This window comes from Primulina tabacum, chromosome 18, assembly GCF_025594145.1.
Source record: "Primulina tabacum isolate GXHZ01 chromosome 18, ASM2559414v2, whole genome shotgun sequence".
NCBI classification, from domain to species: domain Eukaryota; kingdom Viridiplantae; phylum Streptophyta; class Magnoliopsida; order Lamiales; family Gesneriaceae; genus Primulina; species Primulina tabacum.
The window spans coordinates 31,699,772-31,726,981 of NC_134567.1; the positions used below are offsets into that span (position 1 = coordinate 31,699,772).

General features: G+C 33.7%; 4 protein-coding genes and 1 pseudogene across 14 annotated transcripts; 3 read left to right on the top strand and 2 right to left on the bottom strand.

The window, feature by feature from the left end:
* LOC142532720 (polygalacturonate 4-alpha-galacturonosyltransferase-like) lies at positions 1–26,861 on the top strand. Of its 3 annotated transcripts, XR_012816597.1 has the most exons (11): positions 1–330; positions 1,283–1,317; positions 1,394–1,453; positions 1,540–1,677; positions 1,783–1,849; positions 1,942–1,988; positions 2,173–2,507; positions 2,589–2,946; positions 3,171–3,758; positions 3,948–4,712; positions 26,848–26,861. XR_012816597.1 is itself a non-coding variant. In XM_075639128.1 (10 exons), exons 1-10 carry the CDS (start codon positions 180–182, stop codon positions 4,221–4,223), a joined length of 2,055 nt encoding a protein of 684 aa, XP_075495243.1. In that variant the 5' UTR covers positions 1–179; the 3' UTR covers positions 4,224–4,779. The 3 variants fall into 3 exon arrangements, 1 of the variants encoding a protein (XP_075495243.1); XM_075639128.1 differs by lacking the exon at positions 26,848–26,861 and having other exon boundaries at positions 3,948–4,779; XR_012816598.1 differs by lacking the exon at positions 1–330 and having other exon boundaries at positions 1,277–1,317; positions 1,602–1,677.
* LOC142532963 (bifunctional nuclease 2-like) lies at positions 5,580–9,219 on the top strand. 8 transcript variants are annotated; one of them, XM_075639524.1, is made up of 11 exons: positions 5,581–5,884; positions 6,312–6,432; positions 6,604–6,903; positions 7,162–7,329; positions 7,426–7,475; positions 7,571–7,627; positions 7,705–7,770; positions 7,848–7,922; positions 7,994–8,112; positions 8,244–8,335; positions 8,969–9,219. In XM_075639524.1, exons 3-11 carry the CDS (start codon positions 6,612–6,614, stop codon positions 9,019–9,021), a joined length of 972 nt encoding a protein of 323 aa, XP_075495639.1. In that variant the 5' UTR covers positions 5,581–5,884; positions 6,312–6,432; positions 6,604–6,611; the 3' UTR covers positions 9,022–9,219. The 8 variants fall into 8 exon arrangements, with proteins under 8 accessions (XP_075495640.1, XP_075495644.1, XP_075495639.1 ...); XM_075639527.1 differs by lacking the exon at positions 5,581–5,884 and adding an exon at positions 5,899–6,148; XM_075639525.1 differs by lacking the exon at positions 6,312–6,432 and having other exon boundaries at positions 5,580–5,884; positions 6,612–6,903.
* LOC142532964 (phosphatidylinositol/phosphatidylcholine transfer protein SFH3-like) lies at positions 10,021–12,614 on the top strand. 2 transcript variants are annotated; one of them, XM_075639531.1, is made up of 7 exons: positions 10,021–10,202; positions 10,777–10,852; positions 11,383–11,649; positions 11,747–11,824; positions 11,911–12,012; positions 12,100–12,149; positions 12,251–12,614. In XM_075639531.1, exons 2-7 carry the CDS (start codon positions 10,781–10,783, stop codon positions 12,348–12,350), a joined length of 669 nt encoding a protein of 222 aa, XP_075495646.1. In that variant the 5' UTR covers positions 10,021–10,202; positions 10,777–10,780; the 3' UTR covers positions 12,351–12,614. The 2 variants fall into 2 exon arrangements, with proteins under 2 accessions (XP_075495646.1, XP_075495645.1); XM_075639530.1 differs by having other exon boundaries at positions 10,022–10,231.
* Positions 14,870–17,234, bottom strand: LOC142532962 (AAA-ATPase At3g50940-like; annotated as a pseudogene).
* On the bottom strand, positions 21,058–26,328 carry LOC142532805 (inositol-pentakisphosphate 2-kinase-like). Its single transcript, XM_075639287.1, has 9 exons — positions 26,176–26,328; positions 25,951–26,055; positions 25,317–25,520; positions 24,615–24,762; positions 23,617–23,663; positions 22,932–23,042; positions 22,198–22,794; positions 21,499–21,690; positions 21,058–21,168 (listed from the first exon to the last, which is right to left on the bottom strand). Exons 2-8 carry the CDS (start codon positions 26,050–26,052, stop codon positions 21,535–21,537), a joined length of 1,365 nt encoding a protein of 454 aa, XP_075495402.1. The 5' UTR covers positions 26,053–26,055; positions 26,176–26,328; the 3' UTR covers positions 21,058–21,168; positions 21,499–21,534.
* Positions 26,862–27,210: the final 349 nt, after the last annotated feature.

Below are 27,210 nucleotides of genomic sequence, written 5' to 3' on the forward strand. Positions count from 1 at the left end.
AAATCCATTAATATTCTCTCACACACAGTCGCGCACACACATTTAAACCGGCATAATTATAAAATTATCATTAATTGCCAGACAGATCTCCTTTAATTGCCATCATTCTCACCATGTATGATTTTGTCGTTCCCATTTCTCTCTGATTGGTGAAACTTTGGAAGGGCTGTGGACTGGGCATGACGATTCGGGGAGGATTATCATCTGCTGGAATCCACAGGAACAAGGCAATTGGATCTCGCTTCACCGTTGTCCACGTCTTGATCTTTTCTCTTCTTGCTTTCTCCATCTTGGTCCTAGGCCGTGGCCTCTTCGCCCATGCTTCCGGTGGTGGGTTTCTATGATGATTGATTTATGTAGTTTTTTTTGGGTTTGAAAATTGAGATTTAAGGCATCTGTTGGATTGTTGAGTTTACAGTTGGTGCTCCAAACATTTGTTTTAATGCTGTCTTGATGCAAGTGGTTGTGGGTCACTTGTTTGTAGAATTTGATTTGGTGAATTTTTTTGTTATTCCAAGTTGACATTTAGCTAAAAATCGGGGTGATTCAATTTTGTCACTTAGTTGGGATTTGGTGACGATAGCTTGGAAAATTACCCAATTGAAATAATGTTTGTAGACATCTGGAAAACTTATTGTTTTTCCTGAATAGTTGATTTGCTAGTTTGATACATTGCAGAAAACAGTTTGCAGGTTTCATGAATCTTCCTTTCGTTGTCTATCAGATGGGAATATATTCCAGTTGTGGTGGGACAGCTGAAAGTGTAGGGTATGGTTGTAAATTGTGTTGTAAGTTCAGAAGCAGCACTAAGCTTCATTGCAAAAAAAAAAAAATGCAGAACGTCATGCATTGCATTATGGATTGGATAGATAGGAAAAATCGAGGATCGAAATTTTCTTAGTGGCAGTTAGTTCGAAAAGCATATGTTCAGGTGGGGTGGATCTGGATAGTGCTGATGATGAAACCTTTCAAGTCATCTATTAAGAGATCTGATCAAATATTCTCAATATTAACTTATCTTACTTTCAAAGGAAAAATGTTAATGTTACATTGCTATGGTGGTTGTCATTCAATAATTAGCATTTCTGCTTTGAACTTATTTTGTCAATTGAAGACATAAATTTGGGATGAGCCAGTTCTCTCTTGAAGAGCTAGAGGATGGGCAAGCTTCCACATTTTTAATTTCTTTCTGTTTGCACACATGAATTGTCACTTGTCACTTAGGTATTAATCGATTCTCCGGGTTTACATTTAACTGAAAACTGTATCTGATGTTCTGCAGGCCAAGATGACTTCTCAATGGATACTAGTGGACTGGTATATTCTTATACATACATTTATGTACTGTATATTTGGATTAGACGTGAGGTTAATAAGGCGCTGCTCTATACAGGATTTTAATTGGAGACTGAGGCTTGCTTCTCAACATCTTAAATCTTTCTTCTCAAAAGAGGTAAGTTTTGATTTGATGAATGTGTTCTGAAAGCAAATAATATATTATGCTTCGTCAGGTTGTTGAAAATCTCCGCATTATTTTAGGTAATGGATGTCGTTAATGCCAGCAATGATGATTTAGGACCCTTAACTATAGATTTTTTCAGAAAAAATAACATGTCTGCTTCATGGAAATTTTTTGGGCTGGAAACTGCTGCTGATAATAATGTCAGTTTTGCTGAGGTCAGGATGAGCATAAACATGTTGCTCCTGTTACTTCTGTAGTTGAAGAACATATTATCATTTGAAAGATGCTTATGCCTGTTTCTTATTATTTTGTGATGTAAGTCGACTGGATTGGCTTCAAATACCAGGCTAGAAACATCTAGAGGCAAGCAGGAATACACTTCAAATGGTATTAACTTTCTAGAAATTCACTTGATGTGATACTTCATTTTGTTGTGTATAAATATGAAATAATTGAGTTGTGCATATTGTTGTATGCAGAGGATCATTCTCGTGCTATGGAAACTCCTGCTATGCTAGTCAGAAGGGTAAGCTCCAAGATTTGCATTTGGATGATATTGCTATTGATACTTGAACTCAATTTTTGTTTCTTTTATTGAAAGAACAAGAAAAGTATTTCCTTTTAAATTTGCATTTTTCTATTTGGAAATTAGACATGTCTGTCCCTGGATAATCTTGAGCTAAAGGATTATTTATGAAATCGAAATGCAGCAACTGAGAGAAAAAAGACAAGAAAAGCGTGCTGCCGATTTGTTAAAGCAAGATGATGAAGTGAGTGTGAAGCTTGAAACTGCAGCTATTGAACATTCAAATTCAGTTGATTCTGCAGTTTTAGGGAAGTATAGCATATGGAGGAAAGAAAACGAGAATGAAAATTCTGATTCAAATGTGCGCTTGATACGAGATCAAATGATAATGGCAAGGGTATATATAAGTCTTGCAAGGATGAAGAACAAGACTGACTCGGCCAATGAATTACAGAACCGTCTCAAAGAAAGTCAGCGTTCATTGGGAGATACAACTGCTGATTCTGAATTACAACGCAGGTAAGATGCATGGCTATTTTCTTATACAATCTCTCAAACTCTAGCTTACTCTCCAAGTTGTCTAAACTAATAATACGACAGTGCACCTGAAAAAATTAAAGTAATGGGCCAAGTCCTTGCCAAAGCCAGGGAGCAGTTGTATGATTGCAAGCTTGTAACTGGAAAGCTAAGAGCCATGCTGCAGTCTGCAGACGAGCAAGTCCGGATTCTAAAAAAGCAAAGCACATTCCTAAGCCAAATAGCAGCAAAGACAATCCCAAATGGACTTCACTGTTTGTCAATGCGCTTGACAATTGATTACTACCTCCTTCCACAAGAGGAAAGAAAGTTCCCGCAGAGTGAAAATCTGGAAAATCCAAGTCTTTACCACTATGCCCTTTTTTCTGACAATGTTCTTGCTGTTTCTGTGGTTGTCAATTCAACCATCATGAATGCCAAGGTGTGAAATTTGCTTCTTTTTTTTTCTTCCTTTTTGTTCATTCAATTTTTTTGTTGCTCTCTCAAGACTTGTTGCTGGATTGATTATAACATTTTTATAAAAAAAAAATAGGCAACTTTTATTCTTCTTTTTTTTTAATACTCTTGTTATTTTCCTCTCTGATTTGTTCTCAAATTATTGATCCATTCTTTTGACGTTATGCATGGTGCTTGTACGATCTGCAGGAACCTGAGAAGCATGTTTTCCATCTGGTTACTGATAAGCTAAACTTTGGAGCAATGAATATGTGGTTTCTCTTGAACCCCCCTGGTAAAGCTACCATCCATGTTGAAAATGTAGATGAATTCAAGTGGCTTAACTCTTCCTATTGCCCCGTTTTACATCAATTGGAGTCTGCCGCCATGAAAGAGTACTATTTCAAGGCTGCTCATCCTACCACGCTTTCTGGTGGTTCTTCGAACCTAAAATACAGGAATCCAAAGTACCTATCCATGCTTAACCACCTCAGGTTTTATCTCCCACAAGTTTATCCTAAGTTGGATAAAATTCTTTTCCTCGATGATGACGTTGTTGTTCAGAAAGACTTGACTGGATTGTGGCAAGTAGATCTTCAGGGAAAAGTTAATGGTGCGGTTGAAACCTGTGGTGAGAGCTTTCATCGGTTTGATAAGTACCTAAACTTTTCCAATCCTCATATAGCAAAACATTTTGATCCCAATGCTTGTGGGTGGGCGTACGGAATGAACATGTTCGATCTCAAAGAGTGGAAGAATAAGGATATAACTGGCATTTACCACAAATGGCAGAATATGGTAATTTCTTGTATTATTCCTTTTTTCGTTTTACAACTTTGCTTCTTTTTTTATGTTGTGTCGTGTAATTTGAAGCTATATAAATCTATCAAAAAAAATTCAGTTTTATCTTTCATGACAATTACTTCCTGGTCACAAAATGTTCTCAATTCCTTCGTTTGTTTTCCCCCTTTTCTTCGTTTGACTCAGAATGAAGACAGGGTCCTTTGGAAGCTAGGGACACTGCCTCCAGGTCTGATTACTTTTTATGGGCTTACTCATCCACTTGAAAAGTCATGGCACGTTCTTGGTTTGGGTTATAATCCAAGCATTGATCGGTCAGAAATTGAGAATGCGGCTGTAGTACATTACAATGGGAATATGAAACCGTGGCTTGAGTTGGCAATGAGTAGGTACAGGCCATATTGGACCAAGTACATAAAATATGATCATCCTTACATACGCAACTGCAAAATAAGTGAATGACTGAATAACAAAGTCGAGCGGCAGACATTGCTTTTTAATGGTCTTCTCTGAGCTATATGGAGTGGTGAGTAATGAAGACCTCTGACTAGCTAAATACGGAAAGCTATCAGTCACGATGAGTTCCTTTTACCCATTCTTACATCCTTATTCTTCTGTGTGATTCCATTAATTTTGTGAAATCATGTTTTTATGAACTTCGATATGATGTCTCATACCTGATTCAATTTGTGATCACATTATCTGTGGAGATGGAATTTACATTTGACTAAATTATTCTTTGAACAACAGCCTACGCCATTTGGCCATGTAATTCTTGTCAAACTTTCTATATTCAGAAACTCTGCCTCCAGTGGGAGCGGACATCATCCAACCCCCAAACGGAAAAAATTATTCTAGGTATCAAGTTCATGACATTAACAAATTTTCTGACAACTGTAGCACACTTTCTTTCAAGAACTTTTATGTACCGATTCTTTGCGGAGCGGATTTGTTATCCTATGTACGCAACTTTCAGACTCCTGAGGCTGTAATTCTCTTTATATATCTCATTGGATTCAGGGGTGTGTATGTTTAGTTCTCCATTTTATTGCCAGTGTCACAATATTTACAATAAAAGTTGAATTTACAGTAATAATTATGTCGAGATATAAAAGTCGTTTATAAACGAAAAAAAAAGTATATTTATTTTCGGGAGTTGAAGTCGAATGACTGTATAAATGACTTTTGAATAAAAATAATATCAAAATGTCACTATATAATTGTTGTGAATATTTTTATAGTATTTGTTGTACTTTTAACATTATTTTTATTTTAATAATTGCTTGAAAATGAAATTACTATAATATCTATAAATTAATACTCTGGAATTAATACAAATTTAAATTAAAAAGGATATTAATTGTCGATTAATAAATATTTCTATAATTGACAAAATCAATAATTAATGATTATTTGATTAAAAATTCATGTGAATTTTATTAACTTAGTCAATAAACAAAAAACAGGGTTCTAAATTAAAAATACTTACGACCTATTAAAACAACGTGGTACAAACAAAGAAAGCATATCATTTGATTTTATTGTCATACAAAATTATGTGATATAATCCTAAATAAACTTCTTCAAACAAAAATCCAAAATAAAAATAATAAATCAATTCAAAATCTTAATTTGTAAAAAATATTCTGATTGAGTCTAAATAAAGCAAATAAATATGCCCCTATATTATGAAGATATCATTTTGAAATTTTCAGAATAAAGATATATAATATAATATTAATAATAACAATTAATTTATTACATTATTTAAAGTTTTTTTAGCTGTACTAGTAAAATATCTCCAGCGCACTTTACCAATTGATCGGTTTTTGTAAGCAAAAAATATTTCTGATCGATTTCTGGCACTCGCTAATTTTTCTTTATATTTATATATTTTATGTACTTTCGGTCATCAGCTGTCCAGTCCATTCCTCTCCCCAGTTTTTTTCTTTCCTCTTCCTCATTTTTCCTTTGCTCTGATCATTTGAACTCCCCGGATCAATTTTAACTTGTTACTGATTCAATGAAATTCTCACAGTTTCTAGGTTTTTAGGAATTAAGCTGCGGATTTTGGTGGGTTTTCTGTTGATTTCCGAATCTTGAAGAGCATTTTTATTTTCAAGGTGTATATATGTTATTTATATACATACAGAAAGAAAGTTTTATTTTTTATTTTTTGTGGTGGTTCTTGGTATATCGAAAATCTAGAATGATTCTTGTTCCCAAAAAAAAAAAAAAAAAATCTACGATGATTCTTCCATGGAGTCTTTTTGTATGTAAAAAAATGAAATGAAGGCTAAACCTTGAGAAATAGAGAAGAGAAACTGGGAGATTTTATGGTCTGAAGGACGTGGTCGACTTGTAAAATCGAACGATGATTCAGTTAAGTATGTCTTCTGACTTGCAAAGCTTTGAGAGTGTGTTCAATCGATCTAGGCTTTATTCCTGTTGTGTCATGAAATTTAAAGATTGCTACTTATTCATCCTCGGTTGTATATTATGGTTGATAAATCGTAGCTTAATTTGACGGCAATTATGATTATATTTTAGATATTGGACAAGAAATTTACGACGCAATTGAATCCCCCCAATCTAGTCAACGTTGAGCTCTCTCTAGAAATTCTCACTTAAACAAGTTTCGGAATTACTGAACCTTGGAATTAAGATTCGGGTATCCGACAGCATATTATATCATGATTATCCGGCAGATTTTAACTATCATTCAAAGATTACAAACTTGTGAATTATATTCAAGTCTCTGTTCATTTATTTGATATTAATTCACATTTTAGGCTTGTAAAAAATTGATATTTACTGTATATTGTTCGGATGCATTTGAAAGGATTGTAGATGGCTTCACTTCAAGGCCCTGTTGTTTGCCCCGTAGTTGGATCAAAACAGACTGGAATCTACTCAGCACTTTTCAGTTCACATTTGCTGAAAGATAAAGCCATTAGAGGTGGGCTATCGGGGCTTAAAGGGATCCAAAGTGGCAAGACAAGCACGGGTTTTCGACAGAATTTGAGGAAAGGCGTATCTATCAGGTGTAGTTTCAGTTCATCCTCAAATGGTAATGGTAGCATGGCAGGAAATTCCAATGAGAATGATGCTGATTATATTGATTCTAGTGTGATTGAAGCTGGTATGTGGAGTTTATTATTGCGCATAATTGCATGCCTAAACCATATTGAAATTAGAATTTTTTTATTTTTCCATCATTTGTCTTATTATGATTTGCATTGTGTTCGGAAAAAAGATACCGATCTATATGAAAGCTCCGACATGGGAGAATTACTCTTCTAGTGTATATACGGCGAGCTCATATAATTGTACATGGTTTTTAATATGATTGTGGAAATTGGAATATATAAATCTATTCTCTGTTTATTATTTGTGATAGTTGAGGTGAAAAGTGGCTCGGAGGGGTTCATGATCAAGATGAGAGATGGTGGGCAGTTGAGATGTGTCCGTAATAGTCCTCAAAGTCATTTGCCGGATTATGCTCCACATCCTGCAATTGTTCTGAAGATGGAAGATGGGACTGGCCTACTACTCCCTATAATAGTTTGTAAGATTTTAATTTGACCAATATTTTTCCAGACTGTAAATTTGTTTTAAGCTTTTATTGTCTCGTTATTCTTGATTCCTGTGGCCTTCATTACAGTGGAAATGCCAAGTGTGCTACTCATGGCAGCTGTACGGAATGTTCAAATGGTACGCTTTCCTGTCCCTTTCTTGTTTCGGTATCTGAATTCAACAGATATTTTTGGGGTTCAGGCAGGATTATAATTTTTCGATAAAATATTCAGGCTCGACCCACCATGTATCAAGTGGTGAAAGATATGATTGAGAAGATGGGCTATACAGTGCGTTGACAATACAATCTATTGTTATTTTTTTTTTTATGAGTATTTAAGCACTGAGTTATCTTCTTCTTTTTCAGGTGAAGCTTGTACGTATCACCAAGAGGGTACACGAGGCATATTGTGCTGAGCTGCATCTTACAAAGGTAAGTGATTGAATTACCAGTATTCTTCTTACCCTTGGTAGTTTATCAGTGGATTAATTATTTTATTCTGATTGAAGTTGGATAATGAAGCGGAGAGTGTCAGATTTGATCTCCGACCATCAGATGCAATCAATATTGCAGTGAGATGCAAGGTAATAGTAACATCTACATTCGCTAAGATTAAATGGGCTAACTCATGTAGCCTACTAATTTATTACCACAGGTGCCAATACAAGTGAACAAATTCTTGGCTTACAACGATGGCGTCAGGGTTATGGAGACACCCAAGTTGTCGGTTAGGAGCTCTATGTCTGATGGCAGATTGTTTACTGAACTTGACAGGTACGAATGATGTCCTAAAGGAACTTGGAACTGGCAAGCATGGTTTCAGAACTATGATCTTTTGCTGGAGGAACTCGAATTTGAATCGACTGCATTAGTTCCAAATGGTACTAACTAAGCTTTTACCTCAGACCTACTGGGCAGCCATGTATTGATACAAAGGAGTTTGATCTAGTACGGAATATGATGATTGCTGTGGTTGAGGAACGCTACCGGGATGCAGGTACTTTTTCTCCATTTTATTCATATCTGCATAATTAGATCCAATAATTTAATGGGGCAGGAAACCATATATAATGTATATGGGGGGAAATTCTACATTTTTCAGAAATCTTTTATTTAATTTATGTTACTTCTTGTTGGGTCTGTGTGCCAACAGATTCTGGGGTTGAGCAGATAAATTCCAAGTGTAAAATTTATGTGTCAGACTTACATGATCTAAAGATTTATAAGTACAATAAATTCATATTTCCCAGTATGGCATATCAAAATGTTCGAGGGTGTAGTATAAATTTTTTATCAATTTTTTATCTTAAAATTGTAAGTAAACGGCCTTTCAATCCGTGCCAATGCTCCAAACTTGTTGGCCAAACAATGTTTCCTTCTCTTCTCCATTTTATCTTTGAAACTAAACGTTAATTATTACATCACTAAAGTGGTGTTTAATAATTTTGTAGTCAGTTAAGTTTGAGGCTCCTGTCTTCTGTGTTGAGTCCATCGTGTTTCATCGCACCTCCTCAGACGTGGTTCTGACAGCAGACGTACATGGATGAATCAAAATCATCTTCCATTAACTTTTAATTTACAGAAAAAAGTTTGTGCCTTGCAACGGTTTTTAATGTCATATTTTGTGCAGCTTCATGGAGGGATAAGCTGAGTCAACTTCGAACGAAGAAGAATTGGCCATAGAATCAGAGTTGTTCTATGACTCATTTGTCAAAGAGAGGATTTATACGGCTTGTACATAGCAATCACTTTGTCAAACCGTTCAGTTATGTATATAATATATATGTTTGTATATTGTATGGATAATAACTATATGTGCTATGTAATATAATGCAGAATTGTATTAAAGCGATTATTGAATTCTTTGTTAGATTTTCTGGATGATGGTTCTTAGTCATAGACAAAATTACTATGGTTTTATGGGGAATATGGAGAGCAAGAAATGACATGTTGTGGAATAGGAACTCCCAGTCAGCAACCCAAGTAATTGAACCAGCGTTGAAGTTTCTATCAGATTGGAGAGGGGTGCGTAGCAATGGGAATTCAAGTGACAGGAAACAACAAGTCAGACGCTTAACTGGCAGAAACCACAAGCACCTGCGCTCAAATGTAACATAGACGCGACTATACAGTACGACTTGAGAACTACAGGAATGGGTATGGCACTCCGAGACTCAACCGGCTCCTTTATATAAGCTAGAACCAATGCATTTCTGGGCCTAGTGGGAATCAAAGAAGCAGAAGCTATGACACTCAAGGAGGCGCTTAGTTGGATTGAAGGCATGGGACTCCAAGAAGTCATCTTTGAACCAGATTCCAAATTAGTATTGATTCTCATAGAGAAGACGACTCGGAATTTGGTAACATCATATCCGCGTGCCGCGAAATTCTCAGTCAAAGACCATCTTATAAGGTCCACTTCGGGGAATCTTGTTTTCATGCTCGTCCCATAGTCTGAACCTCAATACCAGACTTTATTGTTGATGCTATGTATGAGGATTGTTAACTCTTCCAATTAATAAAATTATCTTTTTTGCAAAAAAAAAAAAAAAGAAGAAGCAAAAGTTCCGATCTATTTTATGTAAAAAATATATATAAATTCCTCTTATTTTATTTATTCTTTGATTACATATTAGTTATCTTAGTATTTGCATAACAAAGTTGTAAGAAACGACCCCTTTTAGACACGCATCCATTTGCAAACAAATGAACGTTATTCATATTCCGCGGCATATTCCCGCCAGGAGAACGGCAACCACCAAGATCTTGCCACGTGTACACATCGGACCACCTCGTCTTCCTTTTTGAAGCGCTGCCATCTTCCAATTACCAAAACCAGAGTTCTACGCGATTCGCTGCATCTTGTGAGTACGACGGTTACTCCTGTTACTTGGTATCTTGCTTTTGATTCCTTTTACTCCGATAAATGTGTTCCTGATGTTGTTATGAATATATTGTGTTGTATGTTTTGCTGTTTTTTCTTTTTTGGTTCGAGTTCCTGTTATTTTGCGTACAGATTTCGTGGTGATACGGTTTAAGATCGAACTCTTTAGGATTCAGTTTCGAATTCGTAGCTTTGTGTTCATCAGCTGTTTCGATTTGTGTTCTACAAATTTGGGTTGTTTTGTACTTATTCAGTTATTCAGGGGTTGCTTTGATGAATGGGTAAATGTTATGCTCCAAAGTTCAATATTTTGCGAATTTTCTGGAATTGATGGCTCTTTACGTTTCCTTGTAATATTCATCAAACTTGTTTCGAAAGTGGAAGTTAAATGGAGTGCAGCCTCAAGCACCTGTTTTTATGCCGTCTCTATCCAACTCAACATGGCATCTAAATTTTTTTTACTATCGTCCTTGGTTTCCGGAACTTTTGTATATAACATAGAATAGATTGGATGAAATCTTGGGATGATATTGTTAATGCTTCGTGCTTATCAGATTGATGGAGGAACAGAACTCATTGACCGAGATGTTTAATAGGAGGAAACTTTTTGGTGTTAACGCTGTAATGAAGGTGACTTTGACTATGCTCTTTACGGTTGGCATCCTGATACATTTTCTTGACATGCCATCCATCCAAATTTTGCTTTCATTTCGAGGTTTCATGATGAGAATACAGATAATTTGTCTTTGACGAACATCTGATTTTATAATTACTGATAACAATATATACTGATTTTGGTCTGAGATTCTAGCTTCAATGAACTAAAATAAAGCATCTAGAGAAATAATAACGCTAGAGAAGAAAAGGGTTTTTTTTAAATAAATAAATAAACAAGAGAGAAGCTTCTATGACTTACGATTTCTAGAGTTGAAGTGTAGTGATAAAGCCAGGGGTTACATGTTAAAATAGTTGGAGGAGGCTGGTGGAAGTTTTTGGAAAACTAAACAATTTAATTTTTTAGAAATATTAGGGTTGATCATATGAGCAGAACATCCATTTTATTTTTAGAATCTTATCGAAAGTGGTAAATTCATTAATACATTCTCGTCTGCCATTTTGAAATGCTTTGTAATTCTTGTAGCTTAATGTATCATCTCCAGGACTTTGACTTTAAGGAATTGAATGAAGTTCAGAAATATTACCCTCAGGGCTATCACGGTGTAGACAAGGAAGGAAGACCAATCTACATTGAAAGATTGGGAAAGCTTGATGTGGAAAAATTGATGCAAGTCACCACTTTAGATCGATATGTCAAATACCAAGTCCTGGACTACGAGAAAACTCATAGGGTCAGGTTTCCTGCTTGCTCTATCTCTGCAAACAGACACATTAACAGAAATTTGGTGATTCTTGATGTTGAAGGCGTGGTAAGTACTTCTCTTTCTACTAGTTGTCCTTTGCACTTTCTATCATTTTGAAAATTTTATGACAATTTGGCTCGATAATGTTTGTTTTACCGTTCAGACCTTTAAGAGTTTTACAAGACCTGTGCAAAATGTCATTATGCAGCTCCGCAAGATTTATAATGACTTTTACCCCGAAGTAATACTAACTCTTTCTGATACACTTGTTTCTATCTATAGTCATATTCCATAACAAAGCTTATCATCGCTGCCTGATATATGCAGACCCTTCATCAAATGCTCATCGTAAATGCTGGCCCTGGCTTTAGATTACTTTGGAGCGCTATAAAATGCTTTCTTGACCCTGAAACAGCATCCAAGATTCAGGTATAAGAAAATACTTGTATAAAACACATACATTTTCCATGAGTCAATAAATTAAAAGACTTACTATAATATTATCCAAAATCTTAGGTCATTGGCAATAAGTATCGAACAAAATTGCTTGAAATGATTGACGAAAGGTAAGATGAGTTCATGGAATTCTGCTTAATTTTTTACTCGTACCCATTCAATCTTTCTCATGAACTTGCTGCTAGTCTAATGAAATCAAATTGGTGCTCAGTGAGCTTCCGGATTTTCTTGGTGGGAGCTGTAACTGTAAGCTTGAAGGAGGCTGCCTCAGGTCAGACAGAGGACCATGGAAAGACATATCTATTGCTTAGTCAGGAGCTTGAAACCTGAAGAAAATAAATGGTACCTTAGCAAATTTGAACTTAAGGCAGAAATGACACTTCATTGGTCAATTTTCCCAGATTCGGTTAGTAGAAAATTTAGAAATTGAATTCGATTGAAGGTGCAACTATCTGTACATGATTATTCCATCAAAGTTGAACGGGATACATTTGGCAAAATTCTAGTAATTGAAAATTGAAAAATTATGAACCATTTGAATTGACCTGAAGTTATAATTGACCTGAAGTTATAACTACATGTACAGCACTATTTTATCAAAGAATCTCAAAACTGATTCAACTTGGTACATTAAACTGAATTGATTCTGAGTAGATCTCTTGGTATACAGTTGATGATGCATCAATGTTACTGTAGATTAGTTTTTATGGCTAAAATTTATTTCATTTGCTGACTGCTTTATCCTTTCATGCTAACTGTGTATGAAAATTAATGTGGTAACATTCACACTTTCTGGCGGATTGTGGCATTTCATGAACTGTGATCTTGGACAAAGAATAAAGAATCGCACCTTAAAGGGGTATTCCCAAATCCAATTGCGATATGGAAGAAACTGGCTAGTGAAGCAAATGTTTGTGTCATATTCCCATCATGACTGAACACAAGTCCCAACTGAGCCAATTGAGGGGTCTGAAAAAATTAAGTAAATTTAAACCAAATAAAACTTCAACGTGAATAGTCGTGGAATAAAAACGATAAAATAAATTTAGATGGGGCCAAACTACTTTTTTTTATCTTAATGAGAAAAATCACGCAAACTTTTATAATAACTATTTATTATAACTATGATCTGATTGTTGTCTAAACCACTCATCATAACCATTATTACATAATAGTTCTTAAAGCTTATTCTCGAAATCCTTATATCTATTGGTCCCACGTGCGGAATTTGAGATAATAAAATCCGAAAATAAAGAATAAACTGGACATCGAGATTTACGTGGAAAACCCCTAAAAATTATTAAGGGTAAAAACCACGGGCAAGATTAAAAGAATTTCACGATAATATTTTGTGGTGTACAACTCACTCACTGTGTTTCCAAAGAGAACACACACTCTCTTAATACAGGAGAACAATCACCTCACAAATATTATAGAATTAATAGGAGAAATAAGAAATCACAAAAAGAGGCTTGTGAATGGGATGCTAATGAATTGCAAAATGAGCACCTATTTATAGGTGCATGGCTATATGTGAACCTTCGTCTCCCATTTCAGAAATCAGCTGCCGTGTTCAAATTCACTTTAAAGAAGTATGTTCCAGCTGCATTATTTCTGCTCACTTTCTTCTACCCACTTCCTTTGACTATGCCGACAATATCCACAGCTGTAGCACTCGAGACATGATTTGGTAATATGTTATTCACCTCCGAATCCCAAAAAAATCGATTTAGGAGTCAATACACAAAGATTCAATGTCATTTCTTTCAAACTACTCTCAATTTCTAAGTTCATATCTTTGGTAGTAGAACTAAACCAATTATTGGATGAGGTCTACCAAGGCTAGGTCCCGAGCGTGATCAATCATCGAGCCAGCTACCCATGGTCAAGGTCAAGGTCAAGGTCAAGAGGGATACCCGAGCAATCTAAGACTTTAATATCTTTTATCTTTTATTTGTCAATTCATTCTAAAAATGGGCAATTCTCCTCTCTCATCATTATTTCATTTTATTTTTTAATTTAAATTTGATACCACTTGATTCGTACAACTAAGAATGTTACAAATATTCAACGGACCACATTAGATATATGACCACATTAGATATATGCCCAAATATTGTGCATCTTAAATCAGTACTAGTTATTTCTAAATTTTAAAAAAAATAAATTAATTAATTTGATCCCAAAAAATTAATTAAGGCAAACTGTTTCACTGGAATCAAAGTTTATTTGTATATTTTTTTTAAAAAATATTTAATACTCGATTAAAAGCTTACTATATGTTATTATGTTATATATTTTACATAAGCTTCGTGCTGAAACTTTTTAGATCCTTTTTTGTATCTATAACCTAACGAACCGACTTGGGTTTTGGTCTGGTGTTTAATATCATTTTCGTAAAACGATGATGAATACAAAAGTGCTGCTTCCAAATGATAGTGAGCTTCATGATTTTTTGCTCCTTAATGACATGCCATTATCTATCATTTATCATTTAGTGCCATTATCTATCATTTATCATTTAGGAGAACAAAATGTGAGATTCGACGGTCTGTCCTCGAATCAATGTTGACTCACACGATTTAGTTTTACGCCTGAAGATGTTCCACTCCCCTCCATCTGGACTTCAGGGAAGGGGGGTAGTCTTGAGTACATACCTATCTGCATTGATGTAACAATCCTATCAAGTGTTACTTGCGTTCTATATGTGTTCTTGGGCAATATTTCAACATCGATACTTTCCCCCTTTTGCAGACAGTGACTTCAGACAGGATTTTAGTCATGGATACATTCACTACTGGTTTGCAGATTTGTCATGACCAAGGCATTTTCAACTAAATGGAATTAATATATTAAAGTGCTTAAAACAAGAATTAAATAAAATTAATATATGTGCTCAGTATTCAGTAGGGTAATCTGCATCATCACCTTGCATTGAGATGATGGGTCGACTGCTCCTTATTTAGATATCAACTGTATTGAGTTTTACCTTGAATCTTTCTTTGTCCAAGAGGAGTTTGGTACAGCATAGTAGGGCAGTGTCTGCATCCTCGCTCTTCATGGGCTCTCCTGCAACTTCAGCTGGTGTCACCTTCACTTTTGTTTAAAGCTCTTCAATGGCAGCAAATTGTATGTGTTCCTCTATTTTCAGATAATTGGCTGCAAGTGTCTTGAAACCGTTGATTGTGCTGTACATCTCCAACTGCTCGTCCATGCGACCGGGTCTCAACAGGGATGAGTCTAATTGACGACCCTTGTGGTTTGTTGTGAAGACTATGATTCTCCCATCTCCACAGCTCGACCACAAGCCATCAATAAAGTTTACTAGTCCTGGCAATGTTATCTGGCAGCATGAAGAGAACCCTTCTTGTTAGTTAATGTCTAAAAGCATTTCTTGGTGAATCATAATTGATGAAGACCGGGTGAATCGGGTAAGAGCTTGGTGGGCGATTTCACCGGGTCGGGTTGATAAGCTGGAGATTGTTGCCCGGGCACCTGGACCTGCACTTTCAAGGGAGAAAGAACGTTAATGGACGCCGGAAGATTATCCGATGTGACCACTCCGACCCTCAAGTCAGTCAATGGTTATAGGGAGAATTTTGTAATGAATGTTGTAGGCAATATGTAAGTGAATGAATGAATCCTTTAATGTTTAAACAAACCTGATATTTATAGAAAGAAAGTTAATGATGATCTTGTTTTCAGTGCTCACTTACTAATTATGGCAAAATAGTTGTCCATACTCTGCTTTTCTGACACGCCAAACTGTCCATTTCGCTTTGTCAAATCCATGCGATTTTGACATTAATGATTACAAAGATAAGGTATCACATACTTGTGCACTCGAATGAGGTGTTATTATTGAGGTAACCGGGTAGAAAGCCATCGCTTGGGAACTCGTCTGGAAGCCCGGGCTTCTAGTAGTTCGGGGAGATGATGTCCCGGACATTCATTTGCCCATCATCTCCCCGGCTGTTATCGGATTGGCCCAAAACTTTTCATGACCTGATCTATGACCAAAGATCATCCAATACTCATGACCGGGGCCTCCCCGGTTATCACCAATAATATTCTGGAATAGAACTAGGAATTTGATTTATGGGAAGCAAGAATATAAAAATTATTTGCGGGAAGGGTTGGAAGTCGTATTTATGAACTTATGCATGAGAATTTTTGTTATTTTTAGTTGACAAGCCTCCACTTTGTGATTTTTGCGTGTCTGCGTACCTTGTCATCCTCAGCTGCTGCTTTATCAGTCTCTCTGTTGTGAAATCCCACACTGCAGTCAATTTCCTCTATCACAAGTATAGACCGATTGGCCGTGCAAATCAACAGCCTTCTCAAATCTGAATTGCATTGTACCTCTCTCAAATCCAAATCATACACATCAAACTTGAGATAATTAGCCATGGCTGCCACCAAACTCGACTTTCCTGTTCCCGGTGGACCATAAAACAAGTACCCTCTTTTCCAGGCCTTCCCAACTCTCCATAATAATCCTTTCCCTTTACAAATCTATCCATATCCTCAATCATCTCCTTCTTCACAACAAAATCCATTGCCATTGTATCAAATTTTGCAGGATGGTTCAAGACAACCGATCCCCAATAATCTATGCCATTGTAATCAACCGTATGCAGCCTAACTGCCTTTATTTCTTCCTTGATCTCCTTTGTTTTTCTCAATATGTATGGCAAATAAACTTTCGACACGTATCTTTAAATTTCTTCAGAAAACTCCATTCAAAGTACCGTAGCGCAGTTTTCTGATTGCCCTTTTTATTCCCTTGATTTGCCTGTTTGATGGTAGATGACAGCAAGATCCATTGTAACTTAACCCCATCATGGAAATAAATGATTTCTTGGTTTATATCGACTGTTACGGACAATTCCTCCAGTTTAAGGGGTTTATTAACCTTTGACTCTCTCGCCCAAATACACATTAGCTGCCTCAAAATGTGATTTTAAGCAAGGCCCTCGAATTCTTCTATAACAACAGTGAGTTAGTTGGAGAGTTTTTTGATGGAGGGAGTAAGATATATGTGAATCTGAGGAGGGACGAGGTCATTGACAATGGATTTTAGGAGAATTATGGAGGCAACTACAGATGCCGCTGCTGGCAAAATCTTGTTGGGAGGGGGCAGAGATTCGTATGAAAACTGCATCTTCAAGAAACTTTTTGGGTTTGTGCACCTTGTGTGTGTTCATTTATGTTTGACCACAGTTTCTTGAGATTTAAGGTACTTGCTAGAATTTTACCGGAATTTGTGTTGACCCGAATTTCTACCTGCTGGATCCGAATCCAACTACCGACTTGGAAGATCCGGACTTGATCTTGGTTTGAATATGGCATACTCAAACGCAAGACAGAGTATATTATTCTGTCGAAAATCCAAACCAAGAGGATATAAATTATTATTATTAAAAACTTGTGTTTGTTTATGCAAATGTCTAATATTTCCCATTTTCCCTGTATTTATGGATTATAGAAACAAAAATTGAAGTTGTTTTCATATTTTCTTTACATCACATCATTTTGAAATCTTATCATTAGGCACAAAATAAAAAATCTATATCTATATAAATATATGAATGTGAATTGTGAATTTACATAAATATCATTACCTTCATTTAATAATAATCGTTAATACATGTTTTTTTTCATATATTCTTTTAATAATAATCATTAATACATTTTTATTTTTAAATTTAAAATTACCTTTTTCATATATTCTTTTAATAATATTCTATATCTATATCTCTATTATCCTTACCTTCATTTAATAATAATCATTAATACATGTTTTCTTTTTCATATATTCTTTTAATAATAATCATTAATACATTTTTATTTTTAAATTTAAAATTTACATAAATTAATACATGTTTTCTTTTTCATATATTCTTTTAATAATAATCTATATCTATATAAATATATGAATGTGAAGTGTGAATCTAAATATATCTACAATTCACATTCGAGATCAAATTCACAGAAAATCACTATCATAATGTTATAAATTGTTAGTATTACGAACATTAAGGTAATAATGAGAAGACGAATAGAGATGAGTGTGATTAAATAAAATTAAATTATTAATAAATATTAAGGTCATATAACACATTTTTTTTCCCATTTAGAATGTAGATATATTTAGATTACTTATGTATCAACAAAAATACGTGATTGATAGAAAATATTTGTATGTAAGTGATTTCATTGCAAACATTTAAGTTATTTAATCAATTTTAAATATATGATGCTAAATACATATTACTAAATAATATATTATCTATTAATCTATTAAATATATGACTTTCATTTGTGAACTTACTATTATATTATTTTTTTGTTTTACATTTTGTCATGTTAATGGTGTTATTTAAGTCATTTTTTATCTTAGTTTAATAAGATCATTAATAGTGTATTTAACTCAATCAAACTAATTATTATTTTAATTTACTTTTAAATTTAATTTTAATTACTTAAATCTATACATTGCCGTCAAATAATAATAGGAAGACAAAGGAAGATGAGTCGGATTGAATAAAAATAAATTATTAATAAATATTTAGTCAATTTTTTTTATAAATGATGCTAAATAAATATTACTAAATAATATGCTCCATTTGACCATTTTGTATTCTTGCAATGAGAGGAGTTTTTTTACCCTAGCGTTAACATGTTTGATTGTTATATGTCATTTGTATTGATCATGTAATTGTGTTTGGATTGTTTATGTGATTTGTTTGTTTGCACAAAGAAAAGAGAAAACAAAATCAAATATCCAACAAAAATGGTTATTTTTCAATTTTTTATTGTTGAGATATTTTGTTAATTTTTAAACACATAATGCATGTTTTCTGTTTGCTTAGATTACCTGGTTTGAAGTGACTTAGAAAATATTAAAAAAATTGAAATATTTCTTCGTTTTTACCTTATGTCTCAGAATATCAAGAGATAATATTTTTTATTTATTGGGGCAAATGTATTTCCAAACTTCTGTCTATAAATCAATATTTAAAATTTTTACGACATTATTATATTCTCTAATCAATTTGTTTTACATAGATTGATAGAAGGCATTTTAGTTTGAGTTTTTATGTATTTGCTTATATTATTTTTGTAATATTATTTATTATGAAAATAATAGGTGAACTACAAAATTTGGTAGGTCTAAGAGTCCTCTGGTGAACGACAAATATGGATAAATTATTAAAATATATAATATCCAGTAGATTTTTGGCATGCGATTTTGTTCTAATTCAATGATTATGCATGATTCTAAATTTTTATTATATCACAAGTTAACACATGCCTAATATTTTTCTATGGTTTAAGAAAAATTGTGTGACTTCCTCCAATATTATCTCGATATATTTCGAGGTGACAACAAGATTGTTTTTGTCTCTTTTTTTAGTCAAAGTGTCTAACCAGCTAATTCATAACATATATGATGGTAGCATAGAAAACCACTCGTCAAATAAATTCACTTAGCCAAATATTGAAATTCAAATAAAATTCTACAATATTTCATCAAATTAATTTTGACTATCATAAAATGCTCATGAAATCTAAATGGTTATATTATTAGATGAGAATCATGAGATATTGAATGAGACAAATACTTTGACATATATTTGAATGATATCTCATATGCATATCTTAATTACATTATTCGTATCTCTTTTCAAGATTTTTAAAATACAATAATTAATTTTATATATCGTTCCACAAGATATAAAATATTATAAAATAAAATATAAACTCGATAGAAGAAAATTTGTTTAGTTTCAATGAATAATATAATATTATGTTCTAAACGCAACAAATGAGATTGAAACTATATCATCCTCATGACATGATGCACGCAATCATTATTTCAAAGCTTCCAAAAAATGACGATCAAGATGATTTTCTTCAATTGCGTCAAATTAAATGAGGACACAATTCTAAGATATAGTCATTTGAAGAGATTTCAATTATTTTTCTCACAGTGATTGAGAAATAGTTGTTAAAAATTTATTAACCTTATAGCTATATGTTGATAATATTGATACTAAATATATAAAAATGATATCACAAATATCACAATATTTGAAGAAGGTGCAACATCATTCATTGGTTATGTTGTTGAAGAATATATAGGTTATACATATTTTTAGTCACAAGTGAAAACTTATCACGAGAAAAAGCATTTTTTCTTAAGAGTTATAGTTGATGATTGTCAAAAGCGGAAAAATCATTTAACAATAAAAAAAATAGTCGGGAAAATAAGATTATCAGATAAAAACAATGTAGAAAACAGAAAAAATGGCGTGATAAAGAAGCAAACTACGAGCATGTCAGATCCCCGATAAAGATTGTAAATAACATAATAGATGTTAAAGACGATCAGATATTTGCTGAACATACCAAAATAGTTATATGCATATTATAACAAACTAAAACAAAGAGTTGTTGAGTTGTCAAAATCAACCAATAAGCATATTGAAAAGTGTGTCAAGTGGATAAGATAATTTATCTGATTCATATACCGTCTATGGTCATGATTTTTTATTTTTTATGGCTTAGTTTGTTTCAGTTGATAAATATTATTAACCATGTTTTAATTCATTTAAATATTATCAAAATTTCGTACATATATTTTCAACAGTTTAGATTTTTACGTGCAACGCACATATATTTTTCTAGTATATTTAAAAAATACCAAAAGATTTGCATTGAATAAAAATCAAACTAATTGACTAAATAGCTTAAAGTTTATGAAGACTTTTTATTTCTTCAATTTCAACTTTTTCAACCAAAAATTTCAATTAATCTCTTACTAAAAGCCAATGAATGACAACACACAGTTGCAAATCCTAACCGCGTGAGATAAGTAACATTTCAGGGTAATAGATACACAGATACAACAAACATTTACACAACGAATCGTGATTTAGAAGATACAGAAACGCACATAAACAACATACAGTAGATAGTCACTAGTCACAGTCCCAATATGCCATTTTTCCACATACTTGATCCAAAATTTGACAGTCGTCAATCCAAGAGTTCCGGCAGTCGCTCTTTTTATATCCCGAAAAAAACTGAAGTGTTCCTCTGATGAGACCATGACTTACATTTCTGTGGAATAATGTACATGTTTTAATATGAAATTGAGTATAAAAGGAGAGCACGGTATTCAATTCGGGTTTTGGGTCCCAAATTAATTTCTATGACTGCAAGCAAGTGTTATTCAAAACCATACATCAGTTCATTTCCTAATCAACTTCGAAAGCCATCAAATAATAGGAACTCGAAATGAAATATGAAACAATAATGTGATACTTTTGAACTTAACCTTAACTACAAGTTAAAACCAGATAAACCATATGATCCAAGATTTGCAAAAGAAAATGCAATGGACAAATCAAGTTCAAACCATGAAAGAAAACATGAATTACTGTAAGGTACCTGTCATTGCATTTGCACGTTGGCATTGGAGCATATTTAGGTATTGTGCCAATCTGAATATGATGATTCACCATTTTCAAATTCTTGCACATTTTTTGCTCTTTGGATATAATTACCTGCTATCCGTTGATCCAACTCATAGTAGTACTCCATTTTCTTCAATGGCTTCATATCCAGGTCAATGAAAGATGCCTAAAGGAGTTCAAGTTCGATTAGCAATTATAATATTACTGAAATGACACTATACCGCTGAATTCATCAATGTTAAGAATATTTAGCACCAAGATTAATTTCTCGAGAAGATAACTAAAGCTGAAAGTATTTTCCCTGGAAACCTAAGAACCTACAATAATATCTAAATGCCTTGCCACGTGACTTTTGCAATGAATACAGGAAAGAAATATAAAAACAGTGTCATTTTCTTACATTATATTTCACATTTTATGAGACAAAAACATGTCTTTGTTAAAAAAGAAAAAAACAAAAGACCTTTTATAAACCTCATCCCCAAAAACTGAAGTCCAACCAAGATGATCACAATACATAATGCCGATGATTTTTACAACTGTCTCCAACAAAGAAAAAAATCTCCACATCAATGCTTCTACATACAAGGGCAAAAACCTTAATTAATGCTAAAAAGTAAAAACTAGCCATTCTGATTCTAGAAGATGAGAGTACAGTTATCAGTGATTATACCTTGTAATGAAAACTCTGATGGGTTGAATCCAGATAAACCACATCATATGATGATCCCTGATCCATGTTACTTCTAGATCTAAAACTAATCATCATACTTAGGTCCTTGGCAGTAGCAGATATCAAGTAATCTCTAACGATTTTTAAACTTTTATGCATTGGCATTGAATGCATGGCTGAATACTTTCCTGACAATATTTTTTCACCTTTTTCCCGACACACTGCACAAGGCTGAGAAATAACGTCATAGTATGCATGAATGGCTCCTTCAATGTCAACAATGTCTAGCTTCTGAACTTCAAGCAATCGATTCAGCAAACTAGAGTTGAAAACTGCCTCAGCCACAAGTTCCAAAAAATAATTTGTATGCATCCCATCTTTTGCAAGAATGACATGTTTGAGGGCATCATCAAATGCTTGGTCAACAGTGCAACTAGTACTGTCAGTGGCATCTAGGCCTCCAAAAACAAATGCACCATTAAGGAAAACCCGGAAATTATTTTGAGGCGTAAGGAAAAGAGACTTAATTGCTTTTTGTACTCTATCCTTGGATCCCGAATATAAATCTAGTGGGTTATATTTGCTTATTTGTGACACCTGGATAGATCCATTCACAGAATCCATTAGTAACAAGAAAGAAAACTAGTGCAAATATAGAGGTATAGATCTATTAAAAAAACTCATATCTCAGGCAGTTGGGGTTAGGGGGATTGTAGTTCAGGTACGTGTGTTACCTTTCCTTGATGTAGTCTCAGAGCTTGGTGCATTTGAAAACGAGTAATTCTCTTTTTGAGAGCATTTTCTTCAGCGATAAATTGTGAAGTAGGAAGAAACCCACATTTGGGCTGCATTTTTAGAAGAAAAGAGAAATGGAAGATGTTATGATCCCAAAGAAGTGATTTAGAAGGAATCGGCTTTAACTTTGTTGGGTCTTCCATGCTCTTGTCTATTTAAATAAGAAAAATCATTTTGACTCTAGATCTAATTAAAAAGATCCCCAATATCACCAAACACCCTACCAATTCAAATATCAAATCATAATTTTCAAACACAATAATTACCTAATCACCTTTCTCCTATATAATCATTTTCAAGAAATCATTATATAACATCAAACACTACATGTCAAATCAACCATCAACCATATTATCCAAGTATCATTTTCATATTTTCTTCTTCTACTTCTTTCATTTTTTTCAAATATCTTGAGAAATTAGAGGCCAATGAAAAACAACTTACATCTCAAACATAATAAATATAAACGTGTAAGGAACACAACAATGTGACAGATATGAAACGCATTAATTCTTATAAAGATGGGAAAAATTAGAGGCCAATGCAAAACAACCTATATCTCTAACACAATATGTATAAACATGCAAGGAACACAACATGTAACAAATATGACATGAGAAGCACCTTAATCTCCACAGAGATGCAAAAATCTTCCTTGAACATGCCTGAAACTGAAGATTATACCATGATTAGGGAATTGCTTATCCAACATGAGACACCAATTTAATATGGAATACAAGTAAACACATCAGTAGCCTCCAGGTTGATTTCTCGATCATCAAAAACTCAATTAAAGCGAGATGATTTCACAAATTAATGGATCGCATGTAATTAAACTACCTCAATTACATAGTCGTGTAAAATTATGTACATTTTAACATTGTGGTTGAAAAGCTTATCTGCATTTTCAACAACAAGAGGGGATCTATCTTGAGGCAGTGCACACACTTTCCTTCATTGACTTCCTAATTTAAGGGCGACCTATCAAGACTCTCAATGGAAAAAATACTATAATCAACATGTTTTTCACAATGGATTTCAATTTGTAACCGTTTTTCGGTTGAATCTGATAAAGTCAACTTGGATGATTTTTAATTAAACCCTCCCATACTTTAAATTTACACCGAACATCAAATATGCAATCAGATAACATGAAAATTTTCTTCACATGCTGAAATAGAATTTACAAGAAAAGTATATTTTCTTTCTAAACAGTAAGCTTTACACCGAACATCAAATATGCAATCAGATAACATGAAAATTTTCTTCACATGCTGAAATAGAATTTACAAGAAAAGTATATTTTCTTTCTAAACAGTAAGCTAGACTAAAGGTAAAATGTTGTCATATCCATAGAGAAAAAAACTCTTATGGGTCATGGAATACAAATTGAGGATGCCATCAAATTGAACAGCAGATGAAAGAAAATTCTCAAATAGAGCAAGGATATCTATTCTTAGTCCATTCATGTTAAAAGAATATCCGGAAAGATTTTGTGGTTTCAGCAATGGATAGATATGACAAATATAAGATATAAATGAATACATATCCAGAAAACCTAAACCAAGGAGAGCACAAGCAACAATTCATTTTTTACAAGAATGCTAGAAGGAAGCTGGTACCGAGAGGAAATATTGAATGATCGGCAATAAGAAGAACTGAGTCACATAGGGGATTGACTTTAGCCTCATCAACACGCCAAGAAGGACGAGAATGAAGAACTCTATTTTCGACTGCCTCCAAAAATTCTCTGGACACAAGAACACGAATCTGCCAAAAGCCATGACAAGATCCAATATATAAGTTGTAGAGGCAATAATGGCATAATCAATTTCCATATCGTGTCAACTTAATAGCAGTTTTTACTTCAATTTACTGATCTCATCACACCAGTCATCTATTACTTAATCAACATGTATTAAGTGACTACATCATGATGCCACGTTGTAGGCCACACAACAAGTAAATCTACTTTGATGCCACGTTGTAGGCCACACAACAAGTAAATCTACTTTATGCGTCATTAAAGGATGTAGAGAGTGTGTGAGACAAGGTTATATATTTAGCAACTGCAAGGCAAAGCAAAACGTGGAATTGTACTCTCATATCCCAAAATTGATGAGCAATGGTAAAATAGGCGTGTACTGAAGGATAAACAAGCATAACAAGCACATGAAAGGAAAATGGGTGCAAATTGTATATTTGGTGAGGAGAATTCATGATGATCATGGTAATAATAAATAGCTGAAATGATAATAAAACTAAAGGTTAGGTGTGCAAAAGTAATAAGATTTTCATTCAAAATTGAGATGGTTACAACTTACCCCTGCATCAACATGCTCAGAACCCAACAATGGGCACATGATTTGTTGCACATAGAGTTGCTCTACATTTTCCCTTGTAGGGGCCGAGGTGATGCCTCCCACTTCTCCCCACAGGACGTATTCATGCTTGGTTAGAGCTGAATGACCATTCCCATATTCAGATCCATTCCTTGAGACCTTTTGAACCCTTAAAACCTTTCCGATCTAGAGAGGCAATAAAAAATAAAATTACTGAGACATCTGTAGAACAAAAAACATCTACCTCAACCATCAAAATTGTATTTCAAAGTATAATATTCATAACGCACATATTTTGATTGATACAATCCAAAATTTCAAAGCAAATAAAAAAAATAAGTTTATGTTATTAGCAAGAAAAAGAAGGATATTTTCTTAGGCCTTTCATCCACTACCATTAATCAAATTACAAACACTAAACAAGCCAAACTCCACAATTTTATACAGCAGCTTGCATGGCCAGCAAAGGTCTTTTAAAATAGTGGAAAAACCTCAACTGAATCTTCATACGGAAAAGGCCAAAAACGATGTGGTAAAGATGAAAACATGCCTATATATCATCAGCTCAAAGCCAATAAAACAAAATCAAAGGAGAGTGAAAAAAAAAAAAACTTACAAATTTTGGAGAGTTTCCACAGTATGCAAGAACCAAATTGACAGCTCCCTCAGCTCTATAAGCCCATTCGACCGCGTCTTTGGCCTGTAGAACCATCTCCATCAGCTGCCCACAACACACGAATACACCATTTTTGTTACATTTTCAACCACCAAAATGCACAAGAAACTCAACACGAATTATCATCATGCAGACAATTTAGAGTCTACGTTACTGGGTTTTTACCTCAACCAAATTTGAGACTGATTATTGGAGATTTTAGGGCTTATTAGAGTGAGTGAGAGTAGCGTGTTTGTTGGCTCGTGAGCACGAGAGAGCAGCGTGGCTTCCAAATGCCTTTTTATACTCGTTTTTTTAATTATTATTATTATTATTATTATTTTTATCTTGTTTAAGGTTTTTATTTAAAATGTTATCGAGTTTAAAGTTTTTCTTTGTTGCTATTCATTTTTTAATTAAAAACAAACAAACAAAGAATATATATATATACAACTGTGCAAGAATATAATTTTGCTTGAAACGAATTTGCTTTTTGCTTTATTTTTTTGTTGCAATATCTGGTTTTATTATTATTATTATTATTGAGAAAGATTAGAAGTATCAAATTCTATTCCAATATTCTCCTCTTCAGTTGGGCATCGACTCGAGTTTTTCAGATTCTGATAGTTCATGTGGGGTCGAATCCGAAAACCAGGTATCAAAAAACCAGGTTGTTTTGTGAGATGGATCGATATGATCCATAATTATTATGAAAAATAATACTTTTGACATAAAATAATATTTTTTCATAAGTTCGGTTGTGTCAAAAATTCGTCTCACAAAATTTAATTATTAGAAAATCTCATAAGATTTGTTGTGTATGTATTATTAGGTTTTCTACGTGCTTATCTTTAACAGCACTCGATGATTTGCGAATATGAACCAAAAAAGAAAATCTGGGACGAATAGTTGTATTCTATGGGTGTAATTGATTGCATGTTAGGTAGTAATATCATACATAAAACCTCAATCGTTCGATATTCAAAATATTTTATAAGGTCGTGTTAGTTGAGCAGTTTATTTGAATATTTTGAGAAGAAGATATTGTGAGACGATTATAAAATTAATTAATTTATTTATTTATAAGATTTACTTTTGTATGAGACGACTAAAGATACATAATTTACTATACTAAGTCAATTCACTATATTAATATTACGTCTTCCTTCTAAGTAACCCATCTTCGTTCCAATCCGAATTACACTTTAAATCGAGACATAG